This window comes from Chrysemys picta, chromosome 6, assembly GCF_011386835.1.
Source record: "Chrysemys picta bellii isolate R12L10 chromosome 6, ASM1138683v2, whole genome shotgun sequence".
NCBI lineage: Eukaryota > Metazoa > Chordata > Testudines > Emydidae > Chrysemys > Chrysemys picta.
In genome coordinates this window covers 24793468-24813683 of record NC_088796.1, presented here as the reverse complement: position 1 = coordinate 24813683, position 20216 = coordinate 24793468, and the positions used below count along the sequence as shown (strand labels likewise).

The following is a 20216-nucleotide window of genomic DNA, read 5'->3' as shown; positions in this document are numbered from 1 at the left end:
TTAAGGCAAATGGAGAGACCAGTACTTGCATTCACGTAATTACAGGCAATGCAATTGTTTATGATTCTTTCACAGGGTATGCCAGAGGGATATAGGGTGAGAAGGAGGCTTCTTGCACCATATCCCACACCTTCAATAGGAACAGGGAAAATCTGGCCCATTGTATATTAGAGTACCTCAGAGCCCTGCTTTGAGACTCACAGTCTTTTGAAATTATATTCTTCCCTCTCAGTTCTAATTGTCAATATTGTAAAAATTTTCATTGCTACATACACACATTTAACTTTTTCTCATTTAAATCCATTTCCATTATCAATGATTATTTTAAAGAGCTGTTGCTACATTTACTATCATATTTTCTGTTTTTCACCTCCCTTGTCCCCTTCAACTGAGGATTTTAGTATGAAGATGTGATTTTTTTTTGTTTCAGCTGTTTGAATCCTGGTTCCTAGAGCCTTTGTGGCAAAAATGCAGTCAAAGCTATGGAGCCAGCTGTGCTCTACAGCCAGAGACACTGAAGAGCATCATGAAGAGATGAACTCCCCCTTCAGAGGCTGCTGCCTAGTGATTATGCTCTACCCATCTCCTTCATATACCCAGAGAGCGGAGACCATGACTGTTTCTACATGGGATTGTAGTTTATATAGTTAAGGCACTGAGTATGCTTAGTGGATTCCTGATCTCTCACCAGGGAGTGTGGGGCTGATTCCTTCTGTCTGATAGCCAATCAGAGGGGCCTTGAGGAGGACACACCTCCATAATACAACACTCCTATCTGACAGCTCTGAAATGGCATCATTGACCAGAATAGAATACGGAGCCTTCAGGAAATGAAAGGATGTGGTTTTCCGAGTGAATCTCACCCAACTACAAGAGGTTAACCTTTCTGATTAGTTTATAACTCCTCTTCCCTTGTGGAAGTCAGCTACATGGAAGATATTGCAGACCTAAGGTCCATGGGCCCAGTGAAGGACTGGGATCCAAGTGCTTCTGCACCTCATTCCCTATGACCAGGTGTTGGGCTTTTATTATTATTTGCATTATTGTCGCCTTTCTAGCCTCACTATTAATACGTAGTTGGCTTATATAGCAATAAGGAATGCAATACTCTTTACTGGCATTGCTTCAGCCAAGGATTTGGCCAAAAATGATAATGTCGTTTATATCGTCATACACCTAGATGGATTCCAAAACACTTTACAACCTCAGTAACTGTGTCAGGTTTATCATTCATTCACACCCACAGACACACACACCCTTTTAGGACAAGAAATGAGGTAATCATATTCTTTGGAGTGCCACGGGGAGTTTGGTAACAAAATATTACTTACATCAAGGTAACACTCTGTTTGCAAGCTTTTGACACAGTTCCGTGTGACATCCTCATAAGCAAATTAGGGAAATGTGATCTAGATGAAATTACTAGAAGATGGATACACAACTGGTTGAAAGACCATACTCAAAGCGTAGTTATCAATGGTTTACTATTAAACTGGGAGGGCATATCTAGTAGCGTCCCTCAGGGGTCAGTCCTGGGTTCGGTACGATTCAGTATTTCCATTAATGACTAGGATAATGAAGTGGAGAGTATGCTTATAAACTTTGAAGATGACACCAAGCTGGGAGGGAGGGATTGCAAGCACTTTGGAGGACACATTGAAAATTCATGACCTTGATAAACTGGAGAAGATGAAATTCAATAAAGACAAGTGCAAAATCAAATGCAAAACTACAAAATGGGGAATAACTGTCTAGGTAGTAGTACTGCTGAAAAGGATTTGGGGGTTATAATGAACCATAAACTAAATATGAGTTGCTAATGTGATGCTGCTACATGTAACTAGTCTGACTGCCCCACACTTCCTTGGTTATGCAGTCTAACAAGTTGACAGCTTGAGGTGGTATGGCTGTAGAGTTCTGCCATAGTTCCTTATTTCCAACAAAAGTTATATTCTCTGTTTACAGGTAGAGGATTTTAATCTTATGTGGGGAATAAGCAGCACCAGCAGATGAATGGCGAAGAAGTAAGGACTATGGGCAGATCCTCAGCCGGTGCAAATTGTCATATCACTGGAGCTATAACAATTTACACCAGTTGAAGATATGCCTCAAGTATCTTAGTTTCATATAGAGGTTGTTTGTTTTGAAGACAGAAGGGAAATAAATGTAAAAAAAATGATATATAATGTGTAAAATTATTTTTAACTAAACTATTTTCCAAAGTCAATAATTATTTACTGATATATACAACAACTTTAAGTGTTAACATGTTTCAATAAGCAATGAATCCAGATAACATATAATAACATAGCAAATATGTCCTTTGAACTAAATTAGGCATGTTACAACAATAAAATAAACCTACAAAGTAAAAATAAAATTATATTTTTAAAGGCGATAGAAAAAACCCAGTAACAAATAATAAATTTTTTGGTACATGTGTGTAAAAGGGCAAGCAATAAGGATGGAAGAAGTAAAGATGAATCACACTGCCTGAATTATGAGAGAGGACACACGAGACAAGCCCTGAAAATACAAAGATCAATTTTTAAAGAGCCTCAAAAGTTATCACTTATAGATTTTGAACTTGTTTCAATTTCAGAGGTAAACAATGCACTTGCCCAAACCAAAGGATATCACAGGAATGACAGAGATGACAAATTATATGAGCAGCAAAATATGAAGCAGTAAGAAGACCCTTGCAACAATTAAGATAAGAATCATCAGATCTGGTTGAAAAATAGGGAAAATGTTTAATGAAAGTCTCCCTACCCCTTTTGTATTTGAAACCAAGTTTCAATAATTTCTGATCAGCTCTTGATGTTGCTAAGGGCTGGCTATGTTCATCATCAGAGGCAGTGATATTTAAATAGTGGGCAAATGAGTGAAGTAATTGTGTGTGTGCATATTCATGTGTGTGCAGTGGGGGTGGGGGGCGACAGGTTTTTCGTATACCTTGCTGATGAATATCTTAAGCCCTAAATAGATACATATAATATATTTGTAGGCACAAACATGTACATAAAGCTCTTTGGGATTCTTCTAGATATAAGGTAATTATGTACAAGCGAAGATTTTAAGCTGTGCAGACAGATTTTTGAAATATTAAAAGAATGAAACCTACATGATTAAGTAAGAGATCTAACTAGAGAGGTAAATGATAAATAAGAATCAAAAGAACCACTAGTAATGGAGGTCTGATTACCTATCCCTACAAACAAAACTAGAGCTCCCACCTCATATTTAACATCAAATTGCAGCTAAATAGATCTTGATTTGTACTAAAAAAGTGCTGGGAAATGGACATAAATATGAACACCTTTTAGTATACAGTATAGAAGATATTTGAAATCATGGGCCCAGTTCTGAATTCCTTACTCAGGCAAAACTCCCACTGAAGGACAGACTTTCAATTGAATTAAATGCAGTCTTAAATTTAGCTATTTCAAATCCAATGATGCAACAAAATTAAACTGATGACAGGCTTACAGTATCTGCAGTTTTTGACGCAAATAGTGATAAGAAGATGGTGGCCACTGGCTGTCTTATATTTGGTAAATATTGAAATAATAAGGCTTGGGATAAATTCTTACTACAAATAATCTGTCATGATTGATTAGAAAGATAACCTTCAAACCGTACCTGCCCTGAATGCCGGAGAGCCGCTCAGGTCTAAGTTGTCTATTTTTCACTGTGTCTAAATTTACAGGTATTCTTAATGATTTTTGGATTTAGAATAGAGAAGTAAATAAAGACTTGATTCATGGTTGTTTCAGTTGAATGGCTAGCTCTACAAATTGGACTGATATGGTTCATACAGGTCATGATTAGGAAGAAATGGCAGAATCTACAAACATGCCAAGCATACCAATTATAAATAGAAGAAAAGAATTGGGACAGAATTTATTTTAGTTAATTTGGAAATGCAAATGCAGGTGAATTCAAAATAGGATTCATTAGGGCACATTTAGTAAAATATTAATAAGTTCCAGAAAACAAATTTTTGGAAATTAATCCAGTCATAAGAAGGTGCTGCTGAAGAAAATCAAAGGAGATCGGATCAGACAAACAAATAGACAGTTGGATTTTGCTGATAAGATAGACTATATCCAAAGAGACTGGGGAAAAAAAGAAGAGAAAAATGTTGACTGGGAATTAGTGGCTCAATTTCAGATCTGTCCTGGGTCGTCTATTACAGAACAGGGACACCCTTACTAGAGAACAATACAGCACATTCATCGGGGTATACATTAAATTACCATAAGAAAACTGATCAAAAGACTTTATGGACCCAACAAACACTGAAAATTCACCTCAAATTAATACAATGACACTAACATAAAAATGTTTCTTAGGTTTCCTTGTTAAGTGAGAGACTGCACCAGCATATATCTAGGTCCAGTACAAATCTGTTTTTTTCTCCATCGATGCTCAGAGTTGTTAGTAAGGTGTCTCCATAGAGAACCAAGGGTGAAGGACAGAACAAAGTTGTCTGTGAAGCACCAGCAGCTCTTTAATACTTTACAGTCCTAGGAAACATAAAACTGTTTAAAATTTGATTTTTGATATGACTGAATTTTATGTCCTCACCCTATTGTTAAAATATATTGGATTTGCCTTTTCTCCTCTGATTTTGTCAATCTATTAAATATATCACCAAGACAGCCTTTTCTCATTTCAAAAATATTTTCCATCCAAATTTCATGTGAAAAGGCACTTTACATCTCTGTTTCTTCCAAAATTAATTCTTTCTTCTGTTTTTTCCTCTCTTTTCTGGTTTTCCAGAGAAGTTAATTGAGAGACTGCATTTAATTCAAAATTCTGCTATATATAATCACAGTAATGTTATACCCAGTCAACTTGGTACTCTGATTCTTAAATCCTTTGCCTGGATTCTGATGAGGCTTCAGATCAATTTTAGGATTTTTGTTATTTACATGCTATAGAACAGGGGTTCACTGCACCACGATCCCCTTCTGACAAAAAAAAAAATACTACATGACCCCAGGAGTGGGGACCAAAGCCTGAGCCCACCTGAGTCCTGCCACCCGGGTGGGGGGGCTAAAGCCCCACTGCCTGGGGGAGGGAAGGGGCAAAGCCAAAGCCCAAGGGCTTCAGCCCCAGGCAGGGGGCCTGTAATTTCAGCCCCACTGCCCAAAGCTGAACCCCTCAGGCTTCAGCCCCTGGCCACAGCAAGTCTAAGCCAGCCCTGGCAACCCCATTAAAATGGGGCCGTGACCCAGTTTGGGGTTCCGACCCACAGTTTGAGAACTGCTGCTATAGAAGACTTGTTCTTTTAATTTTATCCAAATGTGCGGCCTTGCCACGTAACCGCTCTAGTGGTGGGGAATAGTACATATGTCAGAGTTATTAGGATTAATATTTGTAGCTACTATATATCTGTAAGTATCTGTATTAATGCCTAATCCTATAGCCCATACTCATAAGTAGTCTGGTGACTTTAGTATCACAAATAATCTGAGGACTACTCACATGAGTTAGGATTGAAGGATTAGGCACTATAATTATTATTCTTTATTATTATTATTTGGTTGGGACAATGAGAGCTCTAAAAGTTTAGGGGTTGTTGGTGGCCTGGATGAGTGTGATTGGCCTCAATGACTAGGGAGCCTAGATTCTTGTGCTAAAAGACAAGAAGAGACAGGAGAGGGAGAAATTAAAGAGGTGTGCTGTTGTGCTGTGATCACTCTGTATTATACAAATCATAACTGTCTTATTGTCATATTATCCTCCCTTGTCTGTTGGTTTTATCCACCTGTTGTTTCTTGCCATATACATTGAATGTAAGCTTTTTGGGATAGGGATAATCTATTTTTATACTCATATGTGTTTAGTGCTTAGAAGACATTACCATACTACAAATACTACTACTAATATGGATATAAACTAAGACCAATTAGTTTTGATCCCAATGTTGTCATCTCTCTGGTGAATGGCATATCAGCAGACAAGAACTGAAGTCATTGGCTCATGCTGATGTGCGTTAGCTTATTTGGTCAATAAAGTTTCCACCATCCATGATGTAAGTAAGAATGAGGTTCCCAACTTTGCACATTACCAAAACCTGGCTGGACAATACTGCTGGACCTGTATTGGTGCAGTTGGTCTCATTTGGCTGTTTTGTACAGTAGGAACTGAAGAGGATTGCTGAGGAGGTGGCGAGTCTGTGCTGTTTGTATCCAATCTACTGCATAGGTCTTTCACCAAAAATGGATTGAATACAATATGTCCATCTTACGTGCGACAGCCCAGATAAAAGATGGTACTAATCTTGGCATACAGATCACACCAGTGTTCCTATCTGAGTCCCTGCTGCTGTAGTGTTAGATTCGCCTGGACTGTTCATGATCAGCCATTTAAACGTCTATTCTGATGATTATTCATCTGAATAAATTCAGTCCTCCATGAGGGCCATGGCTGACCACAATCTTGAGCTAGTATTTGGATAAGGATTGGAGGTGGGTTGGCTGGATATATTACCTATGTCTTTGGACCAATACCTCCTGCAGAAATAAAAGATTGCAGCATACCTTTTTCATTAGGGCATGGGAACTGTTTTGATGGTCTGCTCTTGATGGAACAAGAGCACTCTGAAGGAGAGGACTGTTCTTCCAACAGACTACTCTATTATTGTTTTCAGTGGGGTTTTTAAAGCTGTTATACTGTGGCTGTGCAGGAGACAAAGAAAAAGATTTTTTCTTCTACCATCCCATCCCCAAAATCTTGTTCTACAGACTTTTTTCAGATGACTGAACTTGGACAATCCAACTGACTTCACTCAGAGGATGACTTTAGTTTGGTTTGTGAGGAAACTCCCTTTTACTTTGTGGAGGCACTTTGATTCTGACCAAACTGTCTGCTTCTGTGGAAGCAGGGCAACTGTTTGGGGGACAAATGCTGCCATCTGTTTCAGCCAGTGGTACTCTGTGAAGTACTGGAGGGGGATCAACCTCAGTTCTGGATTCATGTCCTTCCTGAAAACTGGGGAGGTTCTGAATCCAGTGATAATGCAGACTGTCAGTGCCTCTCTTAAGAATATGCTGCCGGCTTTCTTAAAAAACAATTGATAAGGTTTTTGTTCAAGATGCCAAAAATTGATGTTGACTTATCTGGTTAACTATAGTCCTGTACCTAATCTTCTCTTCATGGTTAAAATTACCTAAATAGCTCAGATTTCCTTGATTCTTCTCAACTGGGGTACCAACTAGGTTACGGGACAGAGATTATGTTGATCGCATTGATTGATGACTTCATCCTATCAGTGAATAAAGGCTGTGCATGCTGATATCTTTAGATATAAAGTTGCTATGGACCATATATATGGACCATGGGGGAAGGGACAGGGTTGTCCTCAATCTTTTTCTCAAAGTTCCCAGAAAGTAACGTTTGGCAATAGCCATTTCTCCGTGAAAGTGCTAACTGCAGGGTTCCTTCTTGTTCAACATTTATATAGGATTTTTAGGAGGGTGAGTGAGATAGCACGAGCTGCATTGCTTTCAACAGACAGATGATTCCAATCTATTATTTCTGTTCCTTCTGCCCCAGATAGTACAGTAAAGTATCTTTTCCAGTGTTTGGCTGTATTGAAAGTGAGCTCGCTAAAGCTCAATCTAGATATGTTGATTGGCTGCGGAAACCAATCGGAAGATATGGTGAGGATTATATCTGCTTCTCTGATTAAGGTGTCTGTCTCTCACTTCTCACTCACAATTGCAAATGGAGTATCTAGTTAGATTCCTAATTACTGTAGGATGATCACATTTCAGCAGGAACCAGACTGTTCTCTTTGATTTGTGTCTGGCCAGGAGGTTGAGATTTATTGATTTATTTTGGGAGGCAGGGGAGGGGGAAGATATGTATGTTATTACCATGAGTCATGCCTTTGTCACTACAGAAGTAAATTACTGCAATGTGCTCTTTGTGGGGCTACATCTTAAATCCATTCAAATGCTGAACAAAGTGCAGAATGCAGCAGCCCATTTGTTAAGGAAGATATATATATCTATCAGGACATTACACCAGTGCTTGTTATCTTCACTGGGTACCTGTAGGTTTCTAGGTAGAATTTAACGAGTTATTTTTGATCCTGTGGGTTCCTGGCCACTAGCATTACCATAATACCAATAACATAAAACAACAACAACAAAGCCCATATGGCCCGCAACCTGCCTACTTCAGAGATCAGCTCTATTCCTGTGTTATACTGTCATTGCAGAGATCAGTGGAGGCTCTTGAACTGGTGTCCCTTTGGCTTTAAAAGAGAGGGGACTGCTGGTAGGGCATTCTCAATGAGGGCCCCTTGACTTTGGAACTTGTTCCCCACTTGGTCCAGAATAGCTTGAGTCTGTTGACCTTTCTTTTACTGGAGGGGGATGCTATTTAAGGGGAAACATTGGAGGAAGGTGAGATATTCTACATTTTTTTTTTTGCTACAAGATTTAACTGGTTGTCATCAATATATGATGGAAATTATTGCTGCATTTAACTATATAGAGATGTTAAGGGTGTTAAAGTCTGTGTTAGACATATTTTATAGTCTTATATATCTAGTAAATAAATCTAAAACAAAAGCTCCTTGAGGGAGTGACCAGCCATGTTTGATGTCTGTGAAGTCTGCTTTACTCCTATGGAACTCTATAAATGAATGCAAATATAAGATATTCCCTGCTTCTTATAATTAGTTATATGCACTATACTATCTGTTATTTTATTTGCTGCAGAGCAGTTTGGAATGCTCTCTCTCACGTTCACAAGACAGAAAGATAGACATCTCTTTAAAGGAAAACTGTAAACATGTTTCTCAGCCAAAAGTTTTCAAGTTCAAAAGGTGAGCTCACTTTTTCTCCGTAAATATACAGTGAAATGTATTTCAACCTAAGGACTAAATTCATCTTTAGTGGGACTTCGTGAGCTTTAATGCATTACACTGGGTGGATTTGATTATGATGTTTAACTACACAAGATATTTCTGACTGTATTGGCAGCACAGGTGCTGGAACTAGGGATGCTGGGGGTTCTGCTGTACCCCCTGGTTTGAAGTGGTTCCTATCAAATAGAGTTTACAGTTTGCTTCAATAGCTCTCAGCACCCCCAGTATACAAATTGTTCCAGCACTCCGGACTGGTGGTAGCGGTCATTTGTTACAAAAGATGATAATTTGTGACATTGTCAGTAATGAATCCTTGTGTAAATGATTGTGAACTATTTTCCATTTCATTTCATATTGATGTAACTAATTGGGAAAAATATATATTTAAATAAAAGGTTTAATTTTTAAACACAAATTATTTTGCATAATTCTAAAACCAATATTAGATCATGCTGGAACTAGTTTAAAATCTTTTACCCAGAGTTCCCACATTTCAAAGATGTGTTTATATTAAGTAAAGAGACTGCTGTAGGGTCACTGATTGCATGAAATTGTTGGTTGGCTCTACAGTTAAGCTGTTTGCGGGATAAACTATTGTTGAATCTAGTAACTGAACCACAACGGAGCTAAAAGCTTCATCTCCAAGTGTTGCAGGAAAAAAAGAAACATATCTGACCTACTACTTGTAAATTAATGGAATGGTTGCTGTATATTGACAAGAGGCATTCTAGAGGTGTTGCAAGCTCAAGATATTTCAACCAATGCTTTGATGCCTTTTGGCTAAAAAGGCACCAATGTCATAAATGATGTCATTTTTAATAACATGGCTGCCATCTGCACTGAACTCAGAAGTATTCATTTAATTAAAAACTTGTATTTGAAAATGATTCTTACCTTATGAATTTTAAGAATTTCTGAGTTAAGCAAGATCGACACCACTTTTAAAGGCACACACAGCATACTGATAGTTCCAAAGAGTTACTTTAGATTTGAGTATAGAGGAACTCAGATCAAAGACTCTTACAGATCACTTAAATGCTGGATACCAGCATTCTGACTTTGCTCTTAATAACAGTAGTAGCATCTCAACTTACTAGCATAAATTAGTGTACGTAATGCTGTTGGCTAAGTATCAAAAATGGTTTAGTAGCTCCTAACAGTTATTTTAAATCTTGATTAGGTAACTAATTCTCTTATGAATGCGTAAGAATATTTTTTCCTACCTTTAGGTGCCACCTGTAGAAATTGCTTATGGAGTGTGCTAAGTTGTGAAATAGTTAGGGTACCATTTACAGATGTCTCTACAGGTGGAGGCCGTGGTGGAGGGATAGGATCTGGAATTACTTTTACATCATTGCTTATGAAGAAGTCTGTCTCATCTAAAACCAATTCATATTGGATTCTCGTAGAACATTCAACGTGGTGGCGTGCAATCTCAGTTAATTTGTCAACACTAAAAATTGAAATGCGGGAAGCAATTATTACTTTAAAATGTAAGATAGTAGTAACTTTGAGTCAAATTCTGAAAGATTTCATCAATGGGAGATTTTCTCTGTTAAGGACCACAAATCCTCTGTGTGGATCATGGGAAGGGGGGTCAACATGCGGATCTATGACCAAGCTAGTTATTTCTCACTACATCCTGGCAGCATGCTCTATTTGTGACTGCTGAGGGAAGCCCATTTAAAGTGGAATCCCAGCCATTGAGAAAACCCGATGGAAAGATAGTATAGGTTGAGATTTTCAGAACTCCACAGGGCAAAAGAGGTGATGTGTATTTGCCTGACCTCACCCTGTCCACCTACTTCAGCCTGTCGCCCTGTCATGTGCCCCTGCATGGACTGATGGATCTATGGAGCATATTCTGCAGGGAAAGGAGTAATACTGCTGTGGAGGCATAAGTACTTGGATATTACAGTAGGAAGAGTCTGACCTGCACACAGAAGATCCCCTCTACATGAAAGTCAGGGAGTCATGATTAGGCCCAAATCTACACACTTCTTGGGCACTGGAGACTAATTTGTGTCACAAAGCAGGCCCTCATGTTCTTATGATCTTTAAAATGACTTCTGTCAACTGCTATACACAGTGGGTTTAACAAAAGGTGGAGGATTCTGGAATGGCAGAAGCACAGCAAACAAGATCCCAAAATTCCAAGGTGGCAGGAGCCACTACTTGATATTGTTGCTTCCTACGAACAAAATTTCGGGTTCTTTACTAGTGCTCATAACTGTAACTGTATTTCCTAAGAAAAAATAAGACTGAACAGTTGGGTACAATAATGCTGACTACACTTTTTAACTTTCCAATGTATGCAGCACTATAGGGCATATATCATAAGGCAAGATCAAGTCCCAAATCCTGAGAGTAAAATTAGCAAGCAAAATGATTATTTTTTGTACATTTTTACAAATTATTTGATAGGGTCACCTGTCTGAACAATAACTTTTCTATTCTACTAAAATACCTGGTCTATTTAAAAATTAGCCATATATTACCTGGACATTTCTGCAAGGAACCTGGCACCAAGCCACTTTTCCATATATTTGTAAGTTTCTTCCGCTTTCATTACTAGTTCTTCAACAAATGTTAATGCCTTTGTCTTTATCAGCTGTAGTCGAGATTTTGCAGCTTCCTCTGTTGAAACAGTCATTTCATAATAATAATTTATTTATACAATCTGAAGTTTATTTTCAAGCTTACTTGAAAATAGGCATCTAAAGTTAAGCACCGAAACTTGCACTCAGGCAAAATACCTATTTAGGTTTCCTGTGTTCATATATTATTTATATATTTTTTTAATTCACTCAGAATTTGTTTTACAAAATATACCTACTGTTGATATCAGAACGTGCATATCACAAGGATATAGCAAAGTTAACCAAACTGATGTCAAAGGAAGAGGTGATAAGAAGACATTAATTCAGACAGTACCCTCTGACAAAAGTGTTAGATTTAGAAACTCAATGGTGAAAAAGCCAGATAGTCTGCTGGGGATGATTTCAAAACATTTCCTTTAGAACTTGAACATAAACTGTAGATGTTCTACAGAGGAAGCGTTCCTTTTATTTAAAAATTATATCAATAATATTTAGGTAATTTAAAAAAATTAAATCTTTTCAGAGAGAGACCATTCCTTTCTCAGATTTTTCAAAAGGGGGAAAAAAGCAAATCTCAAATGATACAAATTTTATGGGAACCATAACCAATGTTTGTTCTTTTGTTCCTGACCCAAAGCTCATTGAAATCACTGACTTTACAAGGCTTTGGATCGGGCCTTCCAAGCCTAGCTGTTTTATATCTCACAAATCCATACTTATTATTACAATTCCCTCTTTGTGAAAATTGGTTGTTTTAGTGCAAGGAAAAAACGGTTACCTACCTTCTCGTAACTGTTGTTCTTCGAGATGTGTTGCTTATATCCATTCTATTCTAGGTGTGTGCGCACTCACGTACACACTCATCAGAGATTTTTGCCTTAGCGGTATCGATAGCAGTATCCCTATGCCCTCTCAGTTCCTTCTTGACAGCAACTCCGACAGAGGGGCAGGAGGAAGGGTAATGGAATGGACATGAGCAACACCTCTCAAAGAATAACAGTTACAAAAAGGTAGGTAACCGTTTTTTCTTCTTCGAGTGCTTGCTCATATCGATTCCATTCTAGGTGACTCACAAGCGGTATCCTTGGAGGTGGGCTCACAGTCTAGCAGCTTGCTGCACTGCTCTATCAAAGCCTGCTGGATAAGTACATAATGGGACATGAACGTGTGGATGGACGACCAGGTGGCTACCCTACAGATGTCCTGGATAGGCACTTGGGTTAGAAAAGCTGACAAAGAGGCTTGTGCCCTGGTTGTATGGGCAGTTACAATAGTCAGAGAAGGCACCTTTGCCTCATCTTAGCAGCAGCAAATGATGCAAGAAGAAATTATTTGACCGGACACTGGACGACCTTTCATCCTGTTGGCCACTAAGACGAACAATTGTGTTGACTTGTGGAATGGCTTGGTCCTTTCAATGTAGAAGGCTAGTGCCCTCCTGACATCTAGGGAATGCAACTTAAACTCCTCCTCCTCCGACTTATGTGGCTTTGGAAAAAAGACAGGTAAGTAAATGTCCTGGCCCGTATGAAACTTTCAGACCACCTGGGCAGGAAAGCTGGATATGGTCGCAGCTGGACCTTATCTTTGTAAAATACCGTATAGGTCGGTTCCGAAGTAAGCGCCCTAATCTCAGAGACCTGGCAGGCAGATGTCCTTCCAGGAAAGGAGGAGAGAGCAGGAAGCCAGAGGTTCAAAGTGGGGTGCCATGAGCCGTGACAGCACAAGATTCAGGTCCCACAGAGGAACGGGGTCCCTGACATATGGGTAGAAGTGCTTGAGGCCCTTGAGGAACCTGGCAGTCATGTCCTGGGTGAAAACCGACCCTACTCTCGAAGGCAAAGATAGCGGTGAAGTGGACCTTGACAGATGACGGGGATAGGCCTTGGAACTTGAGATACAGAAGGTAGTCCAAGATTAACTGCAGCGAGGCCAGCTAGGGCCAAATGCCTTTATCCAAGGTTCAACAAGCAAACCGCTTCCATTTGGCCAGGTAGGTTGCTCTGGTGGAGAGCTTTCTGATGCCCAACAGGACCTGTTGGACACCAGCTGGGCACTCCTGCTCCTCCACATTTAACCGTGCAGCAGCCAAGCTGTCAGATGCAGCGCCACCAGGTTCAGATGCAGAAGACTGCCACAGTTTAGGGACAGCAGATCCGGCATGAGCGGTAGCTGTAACGGAGCAGCCACCAAGAGGTCCAGCAGCATGCTGAACTTGTGCTGGTGCGGCCAAGCCAGCGCTATGAGGATCACCTTTGCTTTGTCCAGCTTGATCTTCATGAGGATCTTGTGAATTAATAGCACCGGAGGGAAGGCATACAACAGAGCACCCGACCACAGGAGCAGAAAAGTATCAGACAGGGAACCTCGATCAATCCCCCAAATCGAGCAGAAAAGGTAGCATTTTCTGTTCTGCCTGGACATGGATAGGTCCACTTGGGGAGATCCCCACCTCTGGAAGATGATGCTGACCACTTCCAGATGGAGGGACCACTCATGGTGAGATGAGAAGGTCCTGCTGAGGCGATCTGCCAAAGTGTTCCTGGCCCCGGGGCGGTGTGTGGCTATGAGATGAATGTTGCGTTGTACACAGAAATCCCAGAGCCTGAGGGCTTCTTGGCAAAGGGCAGACAATGTGGCTCTGCCTTGCTTGTTGATATAGAATATAGCTGCTGTATTGTGCTTTCTATGTGAGGTAGGAAGGCTTGACAGGACAGGTGAACTGCTCTGAGATCTCTCACATTGATATGTAGGGAGCAATCGTGACTCGACCAGTGACATTGCGTGCTGAGATTGCTCAGATGGGCTCCCCACCCCAGGTTCAAGGCATCAGAGATGAGGTTCACTGACGGGGATGGAGCCGCAAAAGGAACTCCCTCCAACATTGGTGCAGGATTCTGCTACCATATGAGTGATGACAGTACATGGTCCAGGATCCTGACCACACGGCCCATGCTGTGTCTGTTGGGTACGTAGACCGATGCCAGCCATGCCAGCAGGAGCCTAAGGCAGAGCCGTGAGTGCCAGACCACGTCAGTGCTGGCTGCCATGTGGCCTAACGATCGCAGGCACGTGAGAGCGGTGGTGAGAGGGTGGGCTAGAATCCACGAGATCAGCTCCGCCATGGCTTGAAACTGAGCCTCGGGGAGAAAGGCTCTGGCCTGATTAGAATCAAGGACCATTCCAATGAACTCTATGAATTTGCACTGGAATTAAAGTCGACTTTTTCTTATTTATTAACAGCCCCAGGTCATGACAGGTGGAGCAAACCAGATCGAGATGATGCTGCACCTGATCCTGGGATTAGCCCTTTATCGTTGAGGTACGGTTAAATTTGCACCCCTTAGCGCCTCAGGTAAGTGGCCACTGGCACTATGCACTTTGTAAACACTCTTGGGGCTGACGAGAGACTGAAGGGCAGCACTGTGAATTTAAAATGGAGGTGGCCTAACACAAAGCAGAGGAAACTCCTGTGCCCTGGGAAGATGGGAATATACATCCTTTAAATCAACGGCAGCGTACCAGTGTCCCGGATCCAGGGAGGGAATAACGGAGGCCAGAAAAACCATGCGAAACTGCAACTTCTTGTGAGATTTGTTGAGGTGTTGCAGGTCCAGAATGGATCTGAGGTCCCCTTTTGGTTTGGGGATTAGGAAATAGCAGGAGTAGAACCCTTTCCCTTCCAAGTCTGGAGGGACCTCCTCTACTGCCCCCGGGTGTAGGAGGTTCTTGACCTCTTGAATGAGTAGTTGCTTATGAGAAGGGTCCTTGAAGAGGGATGGAGAAGTGAGGTGGGAGGGAGGGTCAGCCACAAACTTCAGGGTGTAGCCTGAAGATATTATGTTGAGCACCCAACAGTCCAAGGTCAGCTGCGACTAGGCCAACCAGAAGGGATAAGGAAAGAGAGCGGGGGGAGGGAGGGGGGGAAGAGATAGATCCTGGGAAGCGACTGGGACAACATCCTCGGGCGCATCCTCAAAATGCTTGCTTCTGGCTTCCTTGGCCTCTGGAAGAACCAGGCTGGACAGAGGAACAGGAAAATGAAGGGTGACGCTGTTTAAATCCTTTGTCTCTGTCCTTCTTTCTTAGGAGCTGGACTGAGGGACACCCCATGACCTCGACACAGGAGGTGGGGGACAGAACAGCTTTCTAGCCTGCTGAGGGGTGTTTAGGCCCAAGGAATGGAAGGTGGCATGGGAGTCTTTAAGGCTGTGGAGCCGTGCATCGGTCAGCTCTGAAAAGAGCCCTGCCCCCTCAAATGGAAGGTCTTGGAGTGTAGTCTGCATCTCCTGGGACAGCTCAGATGACTGTAACCAGGAGCTGCACCTCATGACCTCCGCAGAGGCGACTACCCTGGCTGCCGAGTCTGTAGCATCCCAGGCCATCTGGAGGGCCCCTCTTGCCACCGCTTTGCCCTCTTCCACCAAGGTGGCGAACTCCAGGGCTCGGTCTTATGGAAGGTCCTCCCTGAACTTGTTGATGGAGTTCCACAAGTTGAAGTTGTACCTGCCTAGCAGGGGTCTGCCACATAGACTTAGCAATTTTTAGGACCCCTGGGTGGACAGGCAACACGACCTGGGCCGGACTGGAGGAAGGTATGACATTAAAGAGATCGTCGGACTCCTCCACTAGCTCCTTGATCACCAAGTTCAAGTTGGCAGCCACCCTTTTGAGCAGGGCCTGGTGCTCCTTGAAGTTGTCAGGGGGAGGTTGCTCGGTTGCGAGGGGCCTGTCACTGCTTTGTCTGGAGACAACAAAGATGACTGCACCACAGGGGGAGAGGTGGCTTCCCCTTGCTCATCTGGGGACAGCTCCTTGGGCGTCGGGGGCCACTGTGTCGCCCCCACGTCAGATTCAGCACCATGCACCGACTGTGCCGGGGGCAGCTCGTCCGAAGCGGCCTGAGAGGACGGTGGGAGTATGGGACCGGCATAAAAGGTACACCCCATGTGTTCCAGTACTGCCACTGAACAGGCCATGGCCCCTGCCTCCACGCTGCTACCGCAGGAGTCACACCGGTCTCATGGGCCGGTAGTAATTCACCTTTTATAGGTGAGGGGCTGAACTCTCCTTCTGACTTGGAGCATTGCCCTTCCGGTGACCAGGGCGGAGCTGTAGATGCCTGCGTCTGTTGACTGACCCTGGCCGGCGACCAGTAAGGAGAAGATCCTTACCCCGGTGAGGATCAGTGCCTGCCCGAAGAGCAGTACCAGGGAGCTGCAGACCATGCCGTGACTGGGAATGATCACGCAACAGGCAGGAAGGCGAGAATCTACGCCTGGGAGAGTGCCTAGGTGATGGTGATCTGCGCCGTGGCGATCTCTGGTGGGAGGCCTGATGGTACTGTGGGTATGGGGACTGGCGTCATGACTCAGGTGTCCCATGCCATGTAGGTGGAGACCTTGGCGTCAGGGACCGGTGTCTTTTAACCGGGGACCGAAGATGCAGTGCTGGGATTCAAGGCTGCGGTGATGTGGATCGACGTCTGCTGTCTGGGGACACTTCGTTTCTTTAGAGGGTAGTCCCATGACTGCCTTGTCCGTAGATGCCAGGGCCTTAGCTGGGTTCATCACCTGGCTTGGCATCTGCGGTGCCGGACGACCTACTTCCTCTTTGGCCGCCGGGCCCGCTTTGGGCACACATGACCCTACTAGGGGCCGGGACCCCCTGCCGCTCCCGGGAGCCAGAGGTGGATCCTTGGCTGGGCTAGGAGATCTGACCGCAGTGGTATCCCCCGAGTAGCTCCGGGATGGGCACGTGGCCTAACACAGGCCCTTTACCCAAAGCCCCCAAACTATGACGGGCAGATTCCAGTGCCAGCGGTGTGTTGTGCACTGATACCTAAGTGCCGGGCATGGAGTCCGATCGAGAGGGCTCCAAAGCAGGATGAAGCGCAGCCTCCATGAGGAGGCCCTCAAGTGGATATCCCGCTCCCTTTTGAATTCGAGGGTGAAAGTTTTTGCAGATCCTGCACTTGTCCTTTCTGTGGAACTCCCCCAAACACTTCAAACAGCTAGTGTGGGGGTCACTAATGGGCACCAGCTAGCTGCACTATGAGCCTGGCTTAAAGCCTGGGGAACGCGGCATGCCCCGCTGCGAGGCAAAGTCCCAGCTGGGACTATAATTCCTAAACTACTACTCTAACCCTTAACTTAATGGTCTAACTAAGTACCTATCAACTAAAAAAAAAAGGAGACAGAACAATGGGTTGTAAGAACCACTAATGCTCTTGCGATGCAAGACAAGGCGCTTCAACCAACCGTCACGGGCGGTAAGAAGGAACTGAGAGGGCGTAGGGTTGGCAGCATCTAATATACCAGCGCATGAGCGTGGTACTCAAGGGGGCGCCACAGCCAACCCTACGGATACTGCTAAGGCAAAAATCTCCGTTGACTGTACACCTGGGCACGCACACACCTAGAATGGAATCGACATGAGCAAGCACTCGAAGAAGAAAAAACAGTTACCTAACTTGTTGTAACTGTTGTTCTTTGAGATGTGTTGCTCGTGTCCATTCCATTACCTACCCTCCTAACCCTCTGCTGGAGTTGCTGGCAAGAAGGAACTGAGAGGGCCTAGTGCTGGCAGTGCCTAATATACCAGTACATGAGCACAGCACCACAGCCAACCCTATGGATTCCGCTAAGGCAAAAATCTCCAACGACTGTGCACGTGGATGTGTGTACATCTACAATGGAATGGACATGAGCAAGCACTCGAAGAAACATTATTTGCCTACAGAGATCTATGAGTAAAAAATTCCATGTAACTTAGAAAAAACTGGCATTTCAAAATGGGAGGACTGAAAAAAGACTAAAAGAATTTGTTGTCACAGAGATTTTAGAGTTAAAAATGGAGGCAATAGACAGAGAAACAGGGTCTTCAGAAAAGATAAATGTCTTAAAAATGGATATGGAATGTGAGAAAGAGAAAGATATAAAACAGATAAATAGAGAAATGAAAAACCTGAAGAAAAAGAAAGAAGACCAAAGAGTAACACTGAACTAAGAGTATCTCAAATCTTGAAAGATCCATGTAGGCATCCAATGTTCAACTCAATTTTCTATTTTGAGACCTGAAGAAGAGCTCTGTGTAGCTCAAATGCTTGTCTCTTTCACCAACAGAAATTGGTCCAATAACAGATATTGCCTCATCTACCCTCTCAATTTTTCATTAAATATTATGTTACTTGCTAGAAAATGCTTTTCTAAACAAACAAAAAATGTAGTTGCTGCTGACAGTAACTTCAATAGGTAAAACTGTAAAGCAGTTTCTGTTATAGATCTTATTCCCATATGCCAATAATAACTTTCCAAAACAATCATCTTTTGGGCTGAAACTTTCCTTAGGCAGACTCTACACAAAGATGAATGTATTTGGAAGGTCTGAATAAAATCCCTTCAAAGTCATCTTTGAGTTAAATGAAAATGAAAAAAAAAAAAATACACGCTTCCTATTTTCAGCAAAAACAGCTGATGTTTGAAATTTTAAACTTGGCATTAACTCATTTTTCTCTGAGATCTGCTTGATTTGGGAGGAAAAACTGTAAAAATAAAAAGGTATAAGCAACTGAAAACACCTCAGAGGATTTTTAGTGCACATCCACTAAGCTTTTCAGTACAGCTTAACCAAGTGCTGCCTTCTTTGTAACTTTGCACATTTTCCAGGAGCTGCTGCTCTCAGTCTGCAAGTGGGACAATGACATAACAATCTGTAAGTATCAAATTGAATCACACAAGTCTCAAAAAATCCAATAACAGAAAATACTCTCAGACCAGGAACACAATTAAAAATAAGGCATATACACACAACTGCTAAATTCAGTGAGAAATCAAAATTCAAAACTCAGTAACCGCCCACAGACTTGCGTATCTCAACATATCTAGACACTTAACTGGTCATTTTCACTTCCAGTTATTACGATTGCAGGTGTATCTGTGGTATCTGCATTTGCAAGTTATGTTACTAAGCTATTATGTAGATGTGGCCCTGTATGTTTTAGTTCTCCTTTGATACATACCCTTGGCTGTTTTGCAAGGCAGGTCTTTACCTCTTTAAAGTTAATTACATTCCCCTCCCTACTTCCAAATATCTGATTTTAAAAAATATTTTTGTGCTGAGATTGGGTGAAACATTGTTGACGCTTGTGAGTGTAACAGCCACCCTTCGTTCAGGATAAATGTAAGAAGCAATGAAGCTCCTTTGTAGAACCGATAGCTGAAACAGTAGGGGCCACTGCTCAAAACACAGGCCATCTGCAAGGCTGATGTGGGAGTTGAGCCAGGTGGTTGGAGGGGTTCTCCTTCGAGACTGAACGCAAATGCAGAAGGCTGATTATGGTTTGAGGGAGTTCTGCATATATGTGTGTGTGTGTGCATGCACAGAAACATGCCAGAAGCACATAAAGGAGGCAGGAAGGAAGCCCCAGAGACAGCCAGAAAAGCTCTTGTAGCATTATCTTGAGAAAAGCTGAGAGAGAGAGTTTTTGGGTAGAGTGCTGGCTGAAAAGAGGCTTGGCACTGTGAGAAAAGGGACTGTCTCCTGCAGTTTCATTCCTACTGTATTCAGGAAAACTGGACTTTATACATTCTTTGATGCAATCCTGTTTATTCACAAACAAATACCTGACTCCCTCTAACAGAAACAACCCAGAAGATCATGAATATTGGTTAACTGCTGAGGTCAATATTATTTAACTTGTTCGCTTACAATGAACAGCTGATAGT

General features: G+C 42.4%; 1 protein-coding gene across 2 annotated transcripts in view; it reads right to left on the bottom strand.

Annotated features, from left to right (window-relative positions):
- LOC101939198 (sperm flagellar protein 2) overlaps positions 1–20216 on the bottom strand; it is a 67484-nt gene that overhangs the window by 16478 nt on the left and 30790 nt on the right. For both annotated transcript variants that reach the window (XM_065598852.1, XM_065598853.1), the window contains 2 exons: positions 11389–11527; positions 10114–10343 (listed from right to left, as the gene is read on the bottom strand). In XM_065598852.1, coding sequence (XP_065454924.1) covers positions 10114–10343; positions 11389–11527 — 369 coding nt within the window. The remainder of the gene's footprint in view (positions 1–10113; positions 10344–11388; positions 11528–20216) is intronic.